Below are 22,478 nucleotides of genomic sequence, written 5' to 3'. Positions count from 1 at the left end.
CAGGCAACCTGACCATGTCAGGGACTGCATAAAGATTGAGGTACAAAAGATGTTGGAGCTGGGAGTCATTGAACCTTCAGAGAGCCCTTGGGCTAGTCCTGTAGTTCTTGTGCCAAAACCTCACACCCAAGATGGTAAGAGAGAGATGAGGTTTTGCGTGGATTACAGAGGTCTCAATGCTGTCACTAGGACAGATGCCCACCCAATACCTAGGGCAGATGAGCTCATTGACAGATTGGCAGCTGCCAAGTTTTTGAGTACATTTGACCTGACAGCAGGCTACTGCCAAATCAGACTAGCTGAGAATGCAAAGGCCAAAACTGCTTTCTCAACCCCAGGAGGACATTATCAATTTGTGGTAATGCCGTTTGGCTTGAAGAATGCACCTGCCACTTTCCAAAGGTTGGTGAATCAAGTCCTTACAGGTCTGGATGACTACTGTGCAGCTTATCTTGATGATATTGCTGTCTTTAGCTCCACCTGGGAGGATCACCTGGTCCACCTGAGGAATGTTTTAGAGGCCCTGCAAAAGGCAGGCCTCACTATCAAGGCCACTAAGTGCCAGATAGGGCAGAACAAGATTGTGTACCTGGGCCACCTGGTAGGTGGGGGTCAGGTTCAACCACTGGAGAGCAAGATCCAGACCATAAAGAACTGGACTCCTCCAATTACCCAGACTCGGGTCAGAGCTTTCTTGGGCCTGAGTGGGTACTACAGAAAGTTTGTCAAGAACTATGGGTCCATTGTGACACCACTTAATGACTTGACCTCTAAGAAGATGCCAAAGAAAGTTCAGTGGACAGTAAGCTGTCAGAAGGCATTTGATGACCTGAAGCAGGCCATGTGCACTGCACCTATTCTGAAAAGTCCAGACTACTCCAAAGAGTTCATTGTCCAGACAGATGCTTCTGAGTTGGGTGTGGGAGCTGTTCTTTCACAACTGAATATAGATGGTCAAGACCAGCCCATTGCTTTTATTAGTAGAAGGCTGACCCCTAGAGAGAAACGTTGGTCAGCTATTGAGAGGGAGGCCTTTGCTGTGGTTTGGGCCCTGAAGAAGCTGAGGCCATACCTGTTTGGCACTCACTTCAAGATTCAGACAGACCATAAGCCCCTCTTGTGGCTAAATCAGATGAAGGGTGAAAATCCCAAACTTCTTAGGTGGTCCATTTCCCTACAGGGGATGGACTTCACAGTGGAACATAGACCTGGGACTGACCATGCCAATGCAGATGGACTCTCCAGATATTTCCACTTAGAACATGAAGACTCAACTGGTCAAGGTTAGTTTAATGTCCCTAAGTTTGGGGGGGGGGGGGGGGGAGGTTGTGTAGGAGAGAAGGGTCTGCTTTCTATGTCCACCCCCACTTTTTGCTTTTGCTTCACTGGTTTTCGACTTAGATGTGGCTGTGGGCCTGCTAATCAGACCCGCATCCCAGCTGTTCTCTCTCTAAATTCATACTATGTACTTTAGGTGCATAACCCAATTGGTAAGGATCACCTTTTAGGGCCCTGTACAGTGTACCTTAGGTACCCAGGGCATAGGTGTACCCTAGGCCTACCAGGGGCTGCAGCATGTATTATGCCACCCCTGGCTGGCCTTCCATTATGACACAACTGGCTGATCACTCAGCTGGGGCAAGGTGTAATCACCCCTTGCTTAGGTGTAGTATTCCTATACCTACCTTATATATAGACACATGGGTAACCTATCAGTCACTCCTATGGCAGGCCTTAACAATCCTGAAGGCAGAGTGCTTGGTAACATGTGAGATGGTGCTCTAGCATGAGCTGAGCCTGTCTGCAGCTTTCGGAACCATGTCCTTATAGCTGTTCTATGATATTGCCTACCATATACTCTTAAAGTGCCTTATAATCCTCGCGGTTATGGTAACTATGGGTTGGCTTTATCGAAACATGTCGTGTAAGGTGTCTAACACTGTGGAATACTACCCCCACACCATTTCTGGCAGTGAGGATAGTATTCCTCCCTTCTAGAGGGAGAAGACATGTTGAAGACCTACTACCCGGTTAAAGTTAACCAGAGCCCCAGCATCACAGAATGGATGCTGCTGCCACAGACACGAGTCTGACCTCCTGCTGCTGGGAGTCCTTCCAGCAAGGGAGGCTTGGACAATAGGCTTCCTGCCTTGGGAGGTGCTAGCACCACCCTAGACAGGCCTTAGTGTATTGGGGCAGGGAGGGATGAAGGAAACGAGACACTGCCTGGGGCACACAAGGTGTCCCATGCATAGTCCAGTTCAAACCGGTGCTGGGGCACTCCAGCCCCAGTCCTGGCGCGAAACTGGACAAAGGGAAGGGGGTGTAACCACCCTCCTCCCTGGTCCCACCAATAGGAGGGACCTAGCAGGTAACCCAGCCCCCCAGATTAGTATAAGAGTGGGAGCTGAGTCCCTAGGACTTTGGATTATCCTGATAACTGAAACTTGAACAGAAACTCTGGACCTTCGCCATTCGACTACGGAAGAAGACTGAAGAATCTCCCTTGTGGCCAAGGAGTGGCCACCCTGTGCAAACAGGCACCATCAAGCGACCTGCCGTTTGCTTTGCTCAACGTTCTATGAGGAACCGACTGCAGAGCCCGACCAGCGCCTTGACTTCCACACTTCTCCGACCCTGATCCACATCCACAGCAAAGCTGAGATCCGTGGAGGCGACGAGAGACGTGGGACCGGCTACCTGGGAAAATTGGCTACTTGCTTCCAGCGCAGCTTCTGAGGCATCCTTGAAGTTGTGCTCTGGGGATTGAGAAGCCCCAACCCCGAGCACCATCTGCACCGAAGATCAGCCCTCCACACTCCACGAGTTCTGCGTGGGGCCCTTCTGCATTTTCCTGCTCGACGCGTCTGTCCGGTTGCTTGCCCGTTGGCTAGTGACCTCTGCGACGACGAACCTTTGACTTTCCACTGCTGATTTGGCTCCTTCAGACTGGCCCTTGCTTCCCTGTGAAAGAGAAGCACCTCAGGCCTTCCTGGTCTGCACCAGAAGCAAGTCCTCCATCCTGCGTGGGTTCCGCTTGCCAAGGCTTGTTGTGTCCCAACTCGACATCGACGCCGCCGACAACAAGAGCCCTGGTGGGACAGCTCGCCTCCTGGTTCTGTTCGTCCTCGACGCCTCCTGGTACCCGTGGCTGCTGCGACAAGCTTCATCTCTTCACCTGCATCTTCACAACATCGCCTGGTTCCTTCCTGGTTCCTTCCCGGCTCCTGGCTGGTGACCTAGACTCTGTCCCCTCTGCTTGCAGGTATCCTCCTTCTTGATTCCATCCTTGGAATCCACCGGACACTCTTCACTGACTGCCTGTCAGCATCTTTTCTTCAGGCATCCATAGGAGTCGACGACGAAACCCGACGCAAGTTCACACCTATGCACCTGCAGCAGGCGTGGGCTAGGTAACTTGAGTACTCCGGTGCTCACAAGGGTATTGACTATCCTAGTGTCTAGTTTCCAAGTCTCTAACTCCTAGTTCCTTCCGAAGTGTCCTAAAACTCTTAATTTCTAAATACTACTTTTCTATCGACTTTAACGCATTACGCGTGAGTGTTTCCACTCTGCACCTGAATCCTGTGGGCCTCCCACTACCTAGCAACTGATAGGATATTGTAGCCCCAGCAATTCCCTAGGCCTAGGCCTAACCTGTGTTCGTGACAGTGGTCCTTATACCACTTACTTAGTATATGGTTTGCGTGGCCCGTAGGGCCTAACTATTACTTACCTGTGTGACTTATGTATGCTTAAATAAGACTGTGTTGTACTTACCTCGAATCTCATAAAGAGTGCTGAGGGTATTTTGACTAGAATAAATACATTCTATTTTTATAATATATCTGTTGTGGTGTCCTTTCATTTGGTATTCAAGGGATTGCAAATGGTATATCAGCTGGCTTCACATGCCATACAGAGTTTAGCCTAAGACTGCTCTTGTCCATGCTACCACTAGGATAGCTGGTCTATAAGGTTGACTTTACAACCAATCACCATAAGGGTTGTTTGGACTGATACAAGGTGTACACTAGAACTAGTGACATCATATATCAGGCCAACTTCTCACACCCCCTATTAGTAACTCTCCTGTCGGAAGGTCAAGAAGGAACTCGCTGAGTGCCGGGAGTGTGACTGCATGTAATGCCGGGGGAATGTAAACTGACACTATATTGATAGAGTGTCCTTCCCACTGACCAATAATAGCTGCAAAGCGACCAACCCTGTCCGTTGTCGTTCTGTGTATTATGAGTGGTGACTGTTTGCGCACTAAAATACCCACTCCTCTGGAGCCAGTTGTGAATTCTGAGTGGACTGTCATCCTGAACCCCCACCTGTCCATTGCCCGACAAGCGGTACCAGTGAGGTGCGTCTCCTGTAACATGACCACCGCCGGGGAGCAGCGCTTAAGATATTGTAGGACTAACCCTCTTTTAATTTTGTCCCCCAGTCCATGCACGTTCCACGTCACCAGCGACAAGGTGGCCATCTGTGTGCTGGGGACGTGCTCTCGCTCAAAGGTCCGTGAATCTGGCGCCGCCATTGCTGATATCGTGTGTATGGAGGGTATCAAGCTTACGTGGACCGTGCCGCTGCCACCCTGTGTCTTGGACAGTGTTGCCTACTTGTGCCTGTGTGGTGCATACTGACAACAAAACTCGTAACCAGAACAACAAGTCCCTTCCCTCCACCCCCCTCCCTGCTCAGCGGATTTAAAACTACCCGCCACCCCAACATTGCAGAGCGCTTAGTACCCAATCCCTATAACAGTACTTGCGGTTCGGGGGTGAGAAATCCGGGGAACATCGCAGTCTCCCCCCTCCTTGAAGTATATTGTTCATTTGAGGTTCGCCGCCGCCTCTTAGCTAGGCCCTCGGCCACCGGCCCAAGCCCATCCCCCCGCTGTCAAAGGCAGTCCCGGCAGACGGGGGCCGCCCGGCTCAGCTTCGCTGTGTCCCATAGTGTTAGCCCTTGGGGACCTCCCGGGAGGCCAGTTGTGTCAATCCGTTCATTGTCCCTTATGATCAGTCTTTAGCCTCCGCTCCAGGTGCGCTGTCTTCGTCCTGTTCCTGACTGCTCTCCTCGGGATGCGTCTCCGTCATCCGCAGTTGCTGGCATCTTCCAGATCGTCCGGATCCGTCCCTTCGTCGCCATCCCTCGAGCCACTCATGGGCCTCGTCCGGAGTGTCAAAAAAACAGGTCTTTCCATCCGCCACCACACGCAGTTTTGCCGGATATAGCATGGAGTAGGGAACTTCTCTGCGCCAAAGCTCTTTTTTAACCTCTAGGAAGCTCCTACGGCGCTTGGCGACTGCCGCCGTGTAGTCCGGGAAGAAGGAGACCACCGAGTTCTGGATGCGAAGTGGTGGGGCCACTCTTGCAGCTTGCAGTATAGCATCCCGGTCGCGGAAATTGAATAACCGGGCCAGGATTGGTCTAGGAGGTGCTCCAGATTTAGGCCTGCCGCCCGGCACCCTGTGTGCCCTTTCCACTGAGAAATAGGCCGAAAGCCCCCTTGGCTGGAGTCTTGTTTTTATCAGTTCCTCGACATAAAGGTCCATGGCCGGGCCCCCTTTGCTTTCGGGTACACCCGTAAGGCGGACATTGTTGCGACGGGAACGCCCCTCCTGGTCATCCAACTTCGCCGCCATTAGCTTGTTTTCAGTCTCAAGGAGGCTAACTTTTTTAATTAACGTGGCCGTATCACCTACCAGGGTTTTCGTTACCTGTTCCACCTCCGTGACTCTAGCAGACATTTTCTGGAAGTGGGCTCGTAGGAAGGAGACATCTGTGGAGATGGTGCCCACCGTTGACTTTACATCGGCCAGAGCGACCATTATGTTTTCCAACGTCACTTTTGCAGTCTTTTCTGCCTCCGGGGCTCTATCTGGCACCTCTCTGCGGTCCTCTGAGTCTTTCGCATAGGCGTACTTGTCCAGCTTGCCCTGGGAGGCCATGCGTTGGCCCTTGCCCCCCATTTATGCCTGAATTACTCTGCGCCAGCCGGTAATCGCCGCCTCCAGCCGTTGGAGCTTACCTCCACACGCGGCCTGTCGGTTTTCCCGCCGCGCATGTTTCTATATGGAGATGGGATCCGGTGTCCAAAGATATCGATTTATTTTAGAAAATGCTGTCCACGTGGTGGGGGGGGGGGGGGCACCCGATCTGGTGATCCCCGTTAGCCACTCCGGGCGCCCCGACAGCCAAGACTCTGTCCGTAGTGATTAGGCGTGGTGGAACCCGGGTTCTCCGGCCTGAACCGCGGCACGCTCCGCGCGCCAATTCAGCCAACACACACCGAGGCCAACGCGGGGTCCCCCAGTCGTGGCGACTGTAGCTCTATTTGACCCCCAGGGTCGCCCCCAGTGTCCCCGGTGTCTCTCAGCAAGGTCCACGGTGCCCAGGCTGGGGCCCTTAGAAAAGGGCCCGTATTGATGGGGTCCGGGGGGAGGCGGGGGCTGGGTTTCCCGCTATGTCCACCGGACCCTGTTCCGCCGTAGGTGGGTGTCCTCACTCGTTTCTCCCAGACCGTGCCTCTTTCAGTTTCAGCATCCACCCGGGGCCGGGGTTCGATTCAACCCCCGATCTGCCCTCACTCACCGATCTGTCCTCTCACACCGTGGGGCACCGCAGCAGCAGGTCACACGACCATCCCTTAGTCGGAGCTTCTCAGGGCTCACCTCCTCACCGGACCTGCAGGATCCAGCGCCACGGGCGTTTCTCCCTCAGCCTCGTCTGAATATACTGCCTCCCAAGGGGGGGGTGAGGGGGGGGGCAGAGCCGGCACTGTCGAGCGCAAGCCCCGCCCGCGCCCCACCGGCCCCTGCCGACTTTGATGCCGCTGCCGGGCACACTCCTGCAGCCGAGGGCCGCGCGCCTCTCGCCGGATCTATGATTCAGGGCAGTCCCCGGCTTCAGTTCCTACGATAGGCCGCACCGCCGCACCCGGTCCCACTGGCGTCCTATGCGGCGCAGGCACCCAGGAAGCAGACCGATCAGCGCACCGGCGATTCCGGTCGTTGCTGGTCGCCTTCAAGGTCGGATTTTGTCCCGGATAATGTGCGGATGGTGAGGGGAGTCTACCTCGTCTCCGGAGCTAGTCTATTCCGCGGCCATCTTTAGACGGCGGCAAGCCACGCCCCCCACTTGGTGTTTTTTAAACTCACGGGCTCCATTTACTTTTTTGATTGCTTTCATTAAACACGTCAATTGGTGATCTTAAAAACTCCTCCTAAATCTAAGATTGAGTCCATTTCTTTGGACTTTTTTAAATATCACTTCCTTCTTTTTCCTATATTTTCTTTATGACAGGTTTCAATTATCCTCTTTTTAGATCTGACTATCTATTGAAGCAGAAATTTTGAGTAGGACCCGCAACATGTGAATTACAATGTTGTTTTTTCTCCAAATGTACTTTTATAGGTATCTTCACATATATGACTACCTGATGAAGGCGTAACGCTGAAACGTGCGTAGGACACAAAATTCTTCAGCCATGATTAATATGTATATTTTTCCTTTATGGAACCGCTGTGATGTTAATTGAATTATAGTTACTCTATTGTTGTTTTTTCTATGCTGTGTCACTACCTACATATCAATAGTAAACAATATCTCTAAAGAATATTCTTGCAGACATAGGTAGCGTATGAGTGTGTTAGCATGCCTGCATACCTAAAGTAGTGACCAGGATCCAACTAAGTGCCAAACGAACAAGTTACTTACCTTCGGTAACGCTTTTTCTGGTGGATACAGTATCTGCCTGTGGATTCCTCACCTTGTGAATATCCCCTGCGCCAGCATTCCACAGAACTTTTTTTTCCCCAGCTGTCTACGCCGACGTGGACGACGTCATAATGCATCGGCTCCGATCGCGACTCCGTATGACGTCACCGGAGCCATAAGAGGGCCACGTGCCTCCGAGGCGCACAGGTGGACCAACGACAGATACAAAGTATACACAGTATACAATATACAATCATATACACAAAGTATACAAGGAAAAGGAAAGCTAAATAAAACAAGCATTTCCTACCAATATACAAGAAAGTGTAACAACATCTCAAGCAAGACAACTTTTAAGGTATACAAAGGTGGACAACGGGGAGGCGGGTGGGCCAGTGAGGAATCCACAGGCAGATACTGTATCCACCAGAAAAAGCGTTACCGAAGGTAAGTAACTTGTTCTTCTGATGGATACATCTGCCAGTGGATTCCTCACCTTGTGAATAGATTCCCACAGCAGTCCCCACTCCCGGAGGAGGGCGTCCACCTTCCTATACCAGAAAGTCTTGCAAGACAGAGCGCGCAAAGTGGCCCTCCCTCCTCATCTCAGAGTCCAAGCAATAACGCTTTGAGTAAGTATGGAGGGAGGCCCAAGTCGCGGCTTTACAAATATCTGCCACAGGAACACCTCGGGCCATAGCGGATGTAGATGATTTAGCTCTAGTTGAATGAGCCCTAATACCCTCAGGAGGAACCTTACCAGCCAGGGCGTAGCAGATCTTGATGGCAAGGATAATCCATCTCGACAAAGTGCGCTTGTGCACCGCTCCTCCTTTCGAATGACCCACATAGCCAATGAAGAGCTGATTGTTCAGACGAAAGTCCTTCGTTCTGTCCAAATAAAAACTCACAGCCCTCTATGGATCCAGGCGATGGAGTCTTTCCTCCTCTTTGGAAGGATGAGGAGGTGGATATAAAACAGGGAGAGTAATGGACTGCCCCAAATGAAACGGAGTAACAACTTTTGGCAGGAAAGCAGCCCTGGTCCTGAGAACCATCCTTTCAGCATGTAATGTAAGAAAAGGGGGTTTAGAACGAAGAGCCTGAAGCTCACTCACCCTCCTTGCCGAGGTTATGGCTACAAGAAAGACCACCTTAAAGGACAACAGCCTCAAAGGACAGCTATGAAGAGGCTCAAACGGGGACCCCATCAGAAAAGTTAAGACAAGATTAAGGTCCCACTGTGGCATTACAAAGGGAGTGGGAGGAAACATATTTGTAAGGCCCTTGATAAACCTCAGTACAACCGGAGATTTAAATAGAGACGGTTGATCAGGAAGGCATAGAAAAGCCGATAAGGCCGAAAGATAGCCCTTGACCGTGGCCACAGCACAGCCCTGCTGAGCCAAGGAAAGAGCAAACTGGAGCACATCAGAAAGATGAGCTTTTAATGGGTCAATGGATCTCTCTCCACACCATTTAACAAACTTAGACCACCTATATGAGTAAATGGACTTGGTGGAGTGTCGTCCTGGCCGATAAATAACATCCACCACATCAGACGGGAGAGAGAATGAACTCAGGTTGCCCCGTTCAATCTCCAGGCATGAAGGTGTAAGCTCTGGAGGTGGGGGTGTAGAACCTGCCCCTCCGACTGCGAGAGGAGGTCTGCCCTCAGAGGGAGACGGAGCGGAGGGCACAAGGAGAGGTGGAGAAGATCTGTGTACCACACCCTTCTTGGCCAATCCGGGGCGATCAATATAACTTGGGCCCGGTCTTGGTGAATCTTCCTCAGAACCCGAGGAATCAATGGTATGGGAGGAAACGCGTAAAGGAGTAGCGAGCCCAAACTTAATTGAAACGCGTCCCCCAATGCACCCTGCATCGGAAACTGGAGACTGCAGAATGACGGGCAGTGCGCGTTCTCGCGGGTGGCAAACAGGTCCACCCGAGGTGTCCCCCAAGTCCGAAAGACATGACGAACCACCTCCGGATGGAGCCTCCACTCGTGGTCGGCGGAGGACTGCCGACTGTGACTGTCCGCACGTACGTTCAGCACCCCGGCCAGATGATTTGCCATCAAACAAATCCGATGGACCTGAGCCCAGGTCCACAGACGTAGGGCCTCCCTGCATAGACAAAGAGACCCCACTCCTCCCTGTTTGTTGACATACCACATCGCGGTAGTGTTGTCCGTCAGGACTTGAACAGACTGACCGCGAAGGGAAGGGAGGAAGGCCTTGAGCGCCAAACGAATCGCCCGCAATTCCAGAAGGTTGATATGAAGCAACCTTTCCTCTGGAGACCAAAGACCCTTGATCTCCAGATCCCCCAGATGAGTGCCCCACCCCAGGGTGGAGGCATCCGAAATCACTGTGGACACCGATGGAGGTAGATGATAGGGTTTTCCTTGAGACAGGTTGCCCTCCACGCTCCACCAAGATAGATCCGCTGCAGCTTCTCTGGAGATCCTGATCGACTCCCTGAGATCTCCGTTGTGCTGATACCACTGCTTGCGGAGACACCACTGGAGCGCCCTCATGTGCCAGCGTGCATGGTTGACCAACAGGATGCAGGAAGCGAACAGACCGAGCAGGCGAAGGACCTTCAGAACTGGAACAACCGCTCCATTGTGGAATAAAGGGACCATCTCCTGTATGTCGAGAATTCTTTGAGGAGGAGGAAAGGCTCGACACACAGTAGTGTCCAGTACTGCCCCTATAAACAGGTTGCGTTGAGAGGGCACCAGGTGAGATTTGGGCACATTTATCGAAAAACCCAAGTCGAATAACAGCTGAGATGTTACCTGCAGATGACGCTGCACCATCTCTGGGGACTCTGCCTTCAGAAGCTAATCGTCCAGGTAGGGGAAAACTGGAATCCCCAATCTCCTGAGATGAGCAGCCACCACTGCCATCACCTTCGTGAAGACTCGAGGTGCGGTAGTAAGACCAAACGGGAGGACCGCAAACTGGTAATGTTGCGACCCAACCGTAAAACGGAGATACTTCCTGTGCGACTTCAGGATTGGGACATGGAAGTACGTGTCCTGCAAGTCGAGCGACACCATCCAGTCTCCTTGCTGCAATGCTTGAAGAACCTGCGCAAGGGTCAGCATCTTGAATTTCTCCTGTTTCAGGTAAAAGTTCAAGATTCTGAGGTCCAGTATCGGACGCAATCTGCCGTCCTTTTTGGGAATCAGGAAATACCAGGAGTAGCATCCCTGACCCCTTTCCTGCTCCGGAACCACCTCTATCGCACCCTTTTGAAGCAAAGCTAGAACCTCCTTCTGCAGAAGAAGCAGATGGTCCTCTGAGCAGTAACCTTGGCAAGGAGGGTAAGGGGGAGGAAACTCCCGAAAGGGAAGGGCGTACCCAGTCTCCACGAGGTTCAAAACCCAAAGGTCTGTTGTAACAGATTTCCAACCCCGCAGAAAGTAGGACACCCAACCCCCCACAGGTCTTACATGATCGGGATGGGGGATCTAGGGCTTCTTCCCTGAAGCCTCATTGGGAGCAGAGGAGGAGGAAGAAGAAGAGGGGTTGCGTCCAGAACCTCTCCGACCCCTTTGTCTCCCCCTATAGGACGTATAGAGGGGATTCTGCTGCTGCTGCTGAGGCTGTCGGAAGGAGCGAAAGGAAGATCTTCCGAAACCCCTAAACTTTTTAAAACCAGATCCCTTAGCAGGAGCTTGCAGACCCAAAGACTTAGCCGTTACCCTGCTGTCTTTAAATCTTTGTAGGGCGGAGTCAGCTTTCTCTCCAAATAACTTCTATCCATCAAACGGCAAATCCACTAATGTGGCCTGAACATCCACGGAGAAGCCAGAAGAACGGAGCCATGCCTGCCTTCTTGTGGCTATGGAAGAGCCCATTATCCTCGCCACTGAATCTGCTGTATCGAGCCTTGATTGGATCACCTGTCTAGCAGCAGCCTGAGTGTCTGCAACTACCTCCATGAAGGACGCCTTATCACCCTCAGGCAGCTTAGGGGCTAAAGACTTCATTGAGTCCATTAAGGCATGCACATAACGACCCAGCAAGCACGTGGCATTGGTAGACTTTAGAGCCATACTTCCCGAAGAGAAAGTCTTCTTAGCCGCCTGGGCAACCTTTTTGGACTCCCTATCTGCAGGACACTGAGGGAACGCCCCTGAAGCATGCTTCGAGCAGGATGCCTGCACAACCAAGCTCTCTGGAGACGGGTGTGTAGAAAGAAAATCCGGATCCCCAGGTGCCACCCTGTATCTTCTCGCCACCTGCCTGGAAACCGTCGGAGAAGAAAGTGGTTTTCGCCATACCTCCAAAACAGGCTCCAAAATGGCCTCATTAAAAGGCAGTAAAGGCTCTGAAGTTGAAGTAGGTGAGTGCAGCACCTCCGTCAGCAGGTTAGACTTATATTCCGCAGAGGGTAACTGCAAATGTAACAGTTCTGCGGCCTTTTTAATAACCATATGGTAAGGAGCCAATTCCTTTGGTGGAGAGGATCTAGCTGACGTATGCTCCCACTCAGGGGTCGTATCCAGGCCACTAGCCACCTGTATCCCCTCAAACTCATCAGAGGACGTGTCCACTTCACCTTCCTCTACCTCCACTCTATACCTTTCTTCATCCAAGACCCTTTGGGCCTCCCTTCTTGAATGAATTTGTGGAGCCGGCGTCGTCGACGTCGTACGCGGCGTCGGTGGAGCCAGAGGTGTCGGAGTCGGCGGCGCCAAAGACGGAGTCGGCGGCGCCGGACGCGGTGCCGAGGGAGTCGGCAACAGCGTCGAGGAAGGCTCCGAAGCAGGACGATCCAGCCGAAGTCGTGATGGATCCCCAGACGGCGCCGGAAACTGCCACGAAGGCGCCATCGGCAGAAAGGGCATAAACGGGGCCTGAGCGTAATGCTGCGGCACCCCCGAAGTATAAGCGATAGGACCCACGGGACCAGTCGGTGCACCGGATGGGAAGGCAGCCCGATTGAAGATTCCATACATGGCATTTAAAAAACTGCGAAGAATCAGTACCTGGAGCCGGGAACTGAGGATAAGGAACCGGACCTGTATCCTTCTGCGGAGTATCTGGCAACAGCGCCGCAGTGTCCTCCGCCGGAGCCGAAAAATCCTCAGGCCCTGGAGAAGGCTCCTTACTTTGTTCCTGCTCACCATCAGAAACAGGCGACTCCACTGGAACAGGAGAAGACGTCGGAGAAGGCGCCGGTTACTGCGCCAAGGACTGCGCCGGTGACCGCGCTGGAGCCCGCTTCGGCGAAGGAGAACCCTCCGGAGACTTCGAAGGAGAAGGAGAAGGTGACAATTCCTTACTTCGGCGTCGCCGAGGCGAAGCCGATCTCGACCTCCTGTTCTTTGAAGACCGGCGCCGAGAAGAATGTGTCCTTTTTACGGGCCTACAACCGTCAGGCCGGCCACGATACAGTAAAGCACTGATACCCACATTACAGCCCCCGTGCATCAACGGTCAGGATTAACAACCGGTTATGAGTCACATACTGGAGATATCTTTGAAACCCGGGGAAGGAGAGGTGAAGGTTAATTTTAAGTTTTTTGATAATTTTCTCAGAGAAAAAAAAGTCAATGAAGGATAAGAGCAAAGTAGATTCGAGTCCGCAAGATAGCTTCACCACACGGGCGAGCAGCAACTTCAGTAAGAACAACAATGGGAGTAAAATCTCAATCAGTGAGGCGGTGCAGAGATATATCAGGATAGTCACATGAGCAAGTACGCACCCCTCCAGAGCCGCCCCCACTCGATCCACCCCACACCCGGACCCCGAATCGAAGAAAGTAGAGCACAGAGACATAAAAGAAAAAAGGCCCATAGAACTAATTGAGAACAGAGTATTACCCCCCCACCCTACACCAATGCGGAGGCTACGGCCTACCCCCCCCCCAGCATAGTGCCTGTCGCCCAAGGAACCCGAAATGTAGAGAAGAGAGAAAGTAGGAACAGAGTAAAGAAGGGAAGAAAACAGAAAAGAAGGTGGGGAGGAGCCCACTGGACACCAGAGCGCCCCGAACCATCAGCCAGTTATGGCCCCCACACACTGAGAGCCCTCTACGCCAAAAAACGGCATGCACAGATACCATGGCACCACAGTTTAAGCAAGGGATACAAGTCGCGACGAGTGCGCGCAAAACCTACATACAGTCCCAGTCCCAGGCCAGCCCGTCCATAAACCATAGCGATAGAAGTCAGTCTAGCCCTGGCCCGATCGCGGGCTTGGGATTAAACCAGCTCCTGCGTGAAGGCCCCGTGTCCCGAGCAGACAAAGACAAGATGGCCGCTTGTGAGAGGATGGTGAAGTAGGATCACGAAATGGCCGCCGACCATCGATTGAGGTCCCTCGTTGCACCACATAAAATCCAAACCTGGCAAGTAAGGTACAGGAGTTCCACAAAAAGGCAGCAGTGGGCCACCGCGGACGGTCCCTCGAGGCCGTTAGGTATCGCTCAGCAGGATAGCCTCGCGGACGCGGTGAGGCAGGGAACAATAAAGCAGGCAGCCATGACCAGGGGGACAAAATATCCGCGGTTGAGGTGGAGAGCGGTGGACCCTGGGCGCCGGGAGCGCTAGATGAAGGCACCAGTGTAGCACAGTCATACACCGCCGCTGCTTCCCCGCAAGCGGACAAGAGCACCGGAGGACCCACGCCCTGTGGATGACAAACAGTGCGCCCGCAGCCCGCAGCCGACAGTATGGGGTCAAACCTCTCACTCAGCGCCTGCAGGCCAGCGCACATCTGTAGTTGAAAGTCCCGCAGGACAGCCAGAACGGAGCCGCATGTCAGCGGAAGCCGGGCCCCAACATCGGCAGCAATCCGGGACGGCACTGTGGAGCTGGTGTCCGGAAGAGGGAGGGCGAAGTGAGCAGCGGGCGAGACCGGAGTGTCACCCCCCAGCCGCGAGCAGGCACTCAACGCCATGTTTTGCCGCTATACGGTGCAATGGCCAGGGGGGGGGGTCGTGGCAAGGGGTCAATTCCCCTCAGGTCTACGCCGCAACAGGAAAGGCCGACAGTCGCTTATCTTCTCGCCGGTCCCCCTCGCCGCTGGCTAGGCAATAGGCAAAGGGGGCAGCAGCCCCCCACAGCTCGGTCCTCAGAGCGGGGCAGGAGACTCACCGCACCGGGGCCCACCCCACAGCTCCAGCCCGTCAGGCACAGGGTGCAGAAGGTGTCCGGCCGTCTCTCCCGGGCTCATCAGGCAACGATCCATGGTGCGAGGCGAGATCGGGACCGCGGGGCTCAGGTTAGCGCTAGCTGGTCCGATAGCTGCGGAGCTTCCAGGAGGCAGGCAAAGGCCGTAAGGGCGCAGGGTTTCAGTGCCGAGGATAAAAGCACCCAGAACTCGGGCATCCGGGCGGGTTAAGACTCCGGGAAAGCAGCAGCGCGGTCAGCGCGTCTTCGCACACGGTGCACCTCGAGAATCGGCGAGGATGGGCATCAGGATAGTAGTCCGAGGCCACGGACCGACGGAGCCGGGCGCTCAAGCGTCTGCTCCGGTCGCCATCTTGGCTCCTCCGTGTCCTTTTTTTATGATGTTTCTTCAACTTCGATGATCTCGAAGTCGACGACTCCGGCCTCGACTTCTCCTTCTTTCTACCTCTCTTCTCCTTTCCGACCTTGGCCATAAACAGCTTCGCCTTCCTTTCCTTCAAAGCCTTCGGATTCATCCTCCTACAGCTTGAACAATCCTCAACATCGTGGTCAGACAAAAGGCACCACAAACAATCATCATGGGGGTCCGTTATAGACATGTGGCCCCCACATTCCCTACAGGGCTTAAAACCCGACTTCCTCGTCGAAGACATTACAGATTTTCGACAACAGTAACACCTAACAACTACAAAGTAGCAGGAGAGTACTGGAAAAACCGTTGCGCGTCGACGGCGCGGAAAAAAGGGAACTGACGTCATCATGCCGACGTGGCTCTCTTATGGCTCCGGTGACGTTATACGGAGTCGCGAGCGGAGCCGATGCATTATGACGTCTTCCACGTCGGCGTAGAGAGCTGAGGAAAAAAAAAGTTCCGTGGAATGCTGGCGCAGGGGATATTCACAAGGTGAGGAATCCACTGGCAGATGTATCCATCAGAATTTTTTTGATTATACTGCACATAATGAGTAACTGTTTTTTATGATATAAAGTTTTCACATTTGCCCTAAAAAAGAAAAAAAGAATACAATATTCAAAATAATTATATTCATACAAATATATATATTTTTGATACTTTTCCATATCTTGTTGTTCACATATTATTTCTGTATTTTTATAGGTCCACTCAGTAATTGTATTTCCTAAATGTTTTCTCACATTTGTAACTAGACCCTGATTTAGGAAATATAGTCAGGGGTACCCCTATTCTTGCAAACATGTGTGATGAAACACCAGGCGGTGAATGTCATTCATTTACACTGGCTCCTCATTGGTATTTAGGGTAGATACCTATAATTGTTTATGGTGCTGCACTTACAACAGCTCAGGCTTCTAAATTCTCTATAAACCTGGAGGCTTCGGCTCCAGTATTCTCCAACTATAGTACCGGCGGGCCAAGAATACAAATATACGGTGATTTGTTTCTTAATGGCATTGTTTATCTCATGCAGACATCACTGCATTACTGTTGTAACTTACCTATAATTACAGCATCAGAAGTGAAGTGTGGATGGAAGCGTGGGCTGATGTCTAACTGTCCATTACTACCTATTTATTTGCTAGGGGGTCATTACATGTCTCTCTCAATATATGAACATAAAACCAACAACTTTGGAAAAAATAGGACTTCACCCTACTGGGGGCCACATTGAGAAATTTCTGTTAATGGGTGCAGTAATTCTGACCCCTGGAGATAATTTGTGTCAGAAAAAACGGCAATTCTGAGCTGGACCCTGAGGCTCTAATAACCCTGGAATTTGGATTTACTACATCCAGTACTTTAGCTTGGAGATTTTGTCTGCTTCGAACAACCTTTGTCCATGGGGGAGATTGAACAGGTCTGCAGTTTCCTGCATTATTCATAATCCTGATGGGCTCTGTAATTCTTGTTAACAGGCATATCGGAGATTACGAAGTACTTCTAATGAGGCCCATGGTGGGTAGTCAAAGAAGGTCAGTGAAACTAGTGTGTGTGAAAACAAGGGACTCTCTCAACACTTTCTTGTGTGCTGGTACCCTCGTCTTAATTATTGGGTAGAAGATTGCACCTCCTTACCTTGTCCTCTCTGCTCTGGCCCCCAATACCGCTGGGCGTGATCTGTGGCTGCAGCGACAGGAGTGTCTCAAACAGGGTGCGAGCCTCAGTGATCTGGCTAGCAATGTCTGCATTTGGGTGCTGCCCAAAGGCCTCTGGATGGTCCATATTTGGCAGCAGGTTGATATAATCCAAGTAGTGGGCAAGGTTTCCATCCTTGGGGATGTAGTAGGTCTCCAATATTGACAGCCTGGAAGAAAAGGCAAGAGGTGAGATTACAAAGAACTAGATGCATGCATTCAGCCAACGAGTGACAGGAGAGTAGATTGATTCTTGGACCAGAAGTGTATAGTTACTGCTCTGTCAACATACTTCAAGAAGTTAGTATAGATTCCCATAGAGAAGTATGGGAAATGGCTACAGGTGCCACAATCCCGTGCTGAAACATAAGCCACATGACTAGAGGGGAGTCTTGCCAGCTGTTGGTACACGCCACAGTGGTCTTCATGGTTCACCATATATGCAATTGCTATTGGTGAATGCAAAGAGATGGAGCCCAAAATTTTGCCCAGACGCTCAGCTAGCGCTGGCAAATGTCTGGGTGTTGAATGCTAAGGCTGCATAGTATTGACTGCACCTCGTGACTTTCACTCATCACCATGCGCTCCCTGCCCCTTTATCTCACTCTTGTAAGATGTATTTCGTCCCTACTTTCTCCCTTCGTCACTATTTTTTTCTCTTTCTCCATCTTTCCCCCTTTCATATTTTTCTCTCTCTCTCTTGCTCAAAGTCTGTTGAGGAAAAATAATTGCTGGTTCCCAAATATGGGCGCCGGTGACCCCCACCAGCTCAAAGGATGATGTCTGAACCCATGAGTCGGCCTATCTGCCGAAGGAATGAGTAAGTGATAGGTCGGTAGAAGCAGTAAGTAGGTCGGTGTTGGAATGAATGTGTCTACAGTTTTCTTTTCAATGTGTTTTGAGCAACTGGCCTGAACAGAGTTCATGTTGATGTGAGTTATAATGCAATAGTGAGTTATACCATTTCAGGCACCAGAAGCAGGGAGTGCTGCAGTCTATTCTTGTCTTATCAGTGTTTTGCTGGTTAATTTGAGGTTTGGGATTATTTTTGAGAGTGAAGGCGCTGACCCACCAAACGAGCACTCCCCGTGGTGCAAGTCACATATATTGTGGAGGCCTCCACCATGAAACTCTCTCAACCGACTGTCACTCTTCCAGGGCACAATGGCCCACCCACACCTGGGCAAACACAAGCCACTCTGTGCACACTGGCATCAATCCTAGTGATGATGATATGGGGAACCTCAATGCATCCTTCGCTCCAACTATGCAGTGGGGGGACACAGGGCACATTTATCCTAATAACTAACACATTCGTTCAAATGCCTAGTAACAGTATTCACCGGGTCACTCACTGCATGTCTAGGCCTCGACTGGTAGTTTCACTTTTCTCGTTCTAATACAGGAGATACAAGCACAACTATACAAGGAGACAAAATAACAAACGGAAGAGATACTCACAGCTGACATAATGAAAGAAGAGAATTCTGCGTGTAGAACTCTGGGAGTGCCAATCAACATGTCCATTTCTGAGCAATAAAGAACTCTGGGAGTGCCAATCAACATGTCCATTTCTGAGCAATTTGGGGTGAATAATGGTGGTGTACACAAGCAGCTGGTTTTGGGGACACCTTGCTGATGTCGGTAAGTAGGGTATCAGCTCCCCAAGAGTGCATGCATGCTGGCATCAAATAATGTGCTTCTTTCAAAAGCTCACTGCAGTGGCAGTGATGGTAAAATGGCTCTCAAGGATTCTGTCTTTGTGTTGCTTCTATGACATCACTTTGTTGTTAAAACAATCACTATGGGCTACACAAATAAGCTCTGCTATGTCAATGCGTGAGGCCAGAAGCCTCGCCTGATGCTGAGCGACACTAAAGAACAAGTTACTTACCTTCGGTAACGCTTTTTCTGGTGGATACAGTATCTGCCTGTGGATTCCTCACCTTGTAAATATCCCCTGCGCCAGCAACATTCGGAAACTTTTGTAGCAGTCCACGCCGATGAGGTCGAAGACGACGTCACAGAGACACGGCTCCGTTCCCGACTCTGCTGACGTCACCGGCTCCATAAGAAGACTTCATCGGTGTGATGACGTCAGTTCCGCCCTTTTTTCCGTGCCTTCGAGGCACACGGATGGACTGACAGCAATATATACACAGTATACACAGTACATAATATACAATTGCAACACACACAGTGTGGAGAATAGACAGAAATGCAAAAGAGATAACACACTGCCTTTGATAGTAACAAATACATTTTAAAACACCATCATATACTTAAGGTATACAAGGGTGGACAACAGGGAGGCGGGTGGGTCAGTGAGGAATCCACAGGCAGATACTGTATCCACCAGAAAAAGCGTTACCGAAGGTAAGTAACTTGTTCTTCTGATGGATACATCTGCCAGTGGATTTCTCACCTTGTGAATAGATTCCCACAGCAGTCCCACTCCCGGAGGAGGGTGTCCACCCTTTTATACCAAAAAGTCCTGAAGGACGGAACGAGCAAAGTGTCCGTCCCTCCTCACCTCAGTGTCTAAGCAATAATGTTTTGAGAAAGTGTGGCGGGAGGCCCAAGTTGCCGCCCTACAAATGTCCTCCACAGGAACACACATAGACAAAGCAGAAGTTGAAGACTTAGCTCTAGTGAAATGGGTGCTTAAACCCTCTGGAGGTTCCTTACCAGCTAAAGAGAAGCATATCTTGATGCACAAGACAATCCATCTGGAAAGGGTGCGCTTGTGCACCGCTCTGCCTTTCCTGCAGCCAACAAAGCCCACGAAGAGCTGGTCATCAACCCGAAAGTCTTTTGCCCTGTCCAGGTAGAAGCTCACCGCCCTCTTAGGGTCCAAGCGGTGAAGTCTCTCCTCCTCCTTGGAAGAGTGAAGGGGAGGATAGAAGGTAGGAAGGGTAATGGACTGCCCCAGATGGAAGGGAGTTACCACCTTAGGCAGAAATGCAGCCCTGGTCCTGAGTACCATTCTTTCAGCATTAATGGTCAAAATCGGGGGGTTTGAACATAGAGCTTGAAGCTCGCTTACCCTCCTTGCCGAGGTGATTGCAATGAGAAAAACCGTCTTAAAAGACAACAATCTCAAGGGACACTTGTGTAAGGGCTCGAAGGGAGAACCCATAAGATAAGTCAAGACAAGGTTTAAGTCCCATTGAGGCACAATAAAGGGAGTAGGAGGAAACCTGTTTGTGAGGCCCTTGAGAAATCGTAGAACAATAGGTGATTTGAACAATGACGGCTGATCCGGCAAACAGAGGAAAGCCGACAAAGCCGATAAGTATCCCTTTACAGTGGCCACAGCAAAGCCTTGCTGAGCAAGAGAAAGGGCAAACTCCAGAATGTCAGATAAACGAGCCCTCAACGGATCAATTGACTTCTCTCCACACCAGAGTACAAATTTAGACCACCTATAAGAATAGATAGACTTGGTGGAATGACGTCTGGCAGACAAAATTACATCTACCACATCAGGCGGGAGAGAAAAAGAACTCAGGTTGCACCGTTCAATCTCCAGGCATGAAGGTGTAAGTTCTGGAGGTGGGGGTGTAGAACCTGCCCCTCCGACTGCGAGAGGAGGTCTGCCCTCAGAGGGAGACGGAGCGGAGGGCACGGGGAGAGGTGGAGAAGATCCGTGTACCACACCCTTCTTGGCCAATCCGGGGCGATCAATATGACTTGGGCCCGGTCTTGGCGAATCTTCCGCAGAACCCGAGGAATCAAGGGTATGGGAGGAAACGCGTAAAGGAGTCGTGAGCCCCAACTCAACAGAAACGCGTCCCCAAACGCTCCCTGCATCGGATACTGGAGACTGCAGAATGACGGGCAGTGAGCGTTCTCGTGAGTGGCAAACAGGTCCACCCGAGGAGTTCCCCACGTCCGAAAGACGTGACGAACCACCTCTGGATGGAGCCTCCACTCGTGGACGGCGGAGAACTGCCGACTGAGACTGTCCGCACGTACGTTCAGCACCCCGGCCAGATGATTTGCCATCAGACAAATCTGATGGTCCTGAGCCCAGGACCATGGACGCAGAGCCTCTCCGCAGAGACAAAGAGACCCCACTCCTCCCTGCTTGTTGACATACCACATCGCGGTAGTGTTGTCCGTTAGGACTTGAACAGACTGACAGCGAAGGGAAGGAAGAAAGGCCTAGAGTGCCAAACGTATCGCCCGCAATTCCAGAAGGTTGATGTGAAGCAACCTTTCCTCTGGGGACCAAAGACCTTTGATCTCCAGATCCCCCAGATGCACACCCCACCCTAAAGTGGATTCATCCGTTATCACTGTGGCCACCGATGGAGGTAGATGGAAGGACTTTCCTTGGGACAGATTGCCCTCCACACTCCACCAAGACAGATCCGCCGCAGCTTCTCTGGAGATCCTCACAGACTCCCTGAGATCTCCTTTGTGCTGATACCACTGCCTGCGGAGGCACCACTGGAGTGCCCTCATGTGCCAGCGTGCATGGTTGACCAACAGAATGCAGGAAGCAAACAGACCGAGCAGGCGAAGGAGCTTCAGGACTGGAACGAGCGCTCCATTGCAAAATAAAGGAATCATTTCCTGTATGTCGAGAATCCTTTGAGGAGGAGGGAATGCTCGACACACAGTAGTGTCCAGTACCGCACCTATGAACAGGTTGCGCTGAGAGGGCACCAGGTGAGATTTGGGCACGTTTATCGAAAAACCCAATTTGAACAACAGCTGAGTTGTATCCTACAGATGATGTAGCACCTTCTCTGGCGACTCTGCTTTGATCAGCCAGTCGTCCAGATAGGGGAAAACGGAAATCCCCGACCTTCTGAGATGGGCTGCCACCACTGCCATCACTTTCGTGAAGACTCGAGGTGCAGTAGTAAGACCAAACGGAAGGACCGCAAACTGATAATGTTGCGCCCCTACCGTAAACCGGAGATACTTCCTGTGCGACTTCAGGATGGGGATGTGGAAATACGCATCCTGTAAGTCGATCGACACCATCCAGTCCTCCTGATTCTGCGCCTGAAGAACCTGCGCAAGGGTGAGAATCTTGAACTTCTCTTGCTTCAGATAAAGATTCAAGATCCTGAGGTCCAATATCGGACGCAATCTGCCGTCCTTCTTCGGAATCAGAAAATACCGGGAGTAGCATCCCTGACCCCTCTCCTGCTCTGGAACCACCTCTATCGCACCTTTCTGTAGTAACTTCAGGACTTCCTCCTGTAGGAGAAGACGGTGGTTCACTGAGCAAGCCCCTTGACAAGGAGGGTAATTTGGAGGGAATTCCCGAAAGGGAAGGGCGTACCCATTTTCTAAAAGATCTAGAACCCACAGATCTGTAGTAACAGATTCCCAATCTTGTAGAAAATGGGTAAGCCGGCACCCCACAGGACCAGCATGATCCAGAATGGCGGGTCTAGGGCTGCTTTGCAGTGGTGGGAAGGGCTGAGGAAGAGGAAGAGGAGGAGGAGGAGGAGAGCTGAC

General features: G+C 51.5%; 1 protein-coding gene across 1 annotated transcript in view; it reads right to left on the bottom strand.

The window, feature by feature from the left end:
- DNAH2 (dynein axonemal heavy chain 2) overlaps positions 1-22,478 on the bottom strand; it is a 2,945,517-nt gene that overhangs the window by 208,249 nt on the left and 2,714,790 nt on the right. The window contains exon 82 of the mRNA XM_085638712.1: positions 16,939-17,167. Within this exon, the coding sequence (XP_085494838.1) occupies positions 16,939-17,167 (229 nt within the window). The remainder of the gene's footprint in view (positions 1-16,938; positions 17,168-22,478) is intronic.

The sequence above is a fragment of the Triturus cristatus genome, chromosome 12 (assembly GCF_964204655.1).
Source record: "Triturus cristatus chromosome 12, aTriCri1.1, whole genome shotgun sequence".
Classification (NCBI taxonomy): domain Eukaryota; kingdom Metazoa; phylum Chordata; class Amphibia; order Caudata; family Salamandridae; genus Triturus; species Triturus cristatus.
Note: the sequence above shows the minus strand (reverse complement) of the source record. Positions and strands in the feature narration are given on the sequence as shown.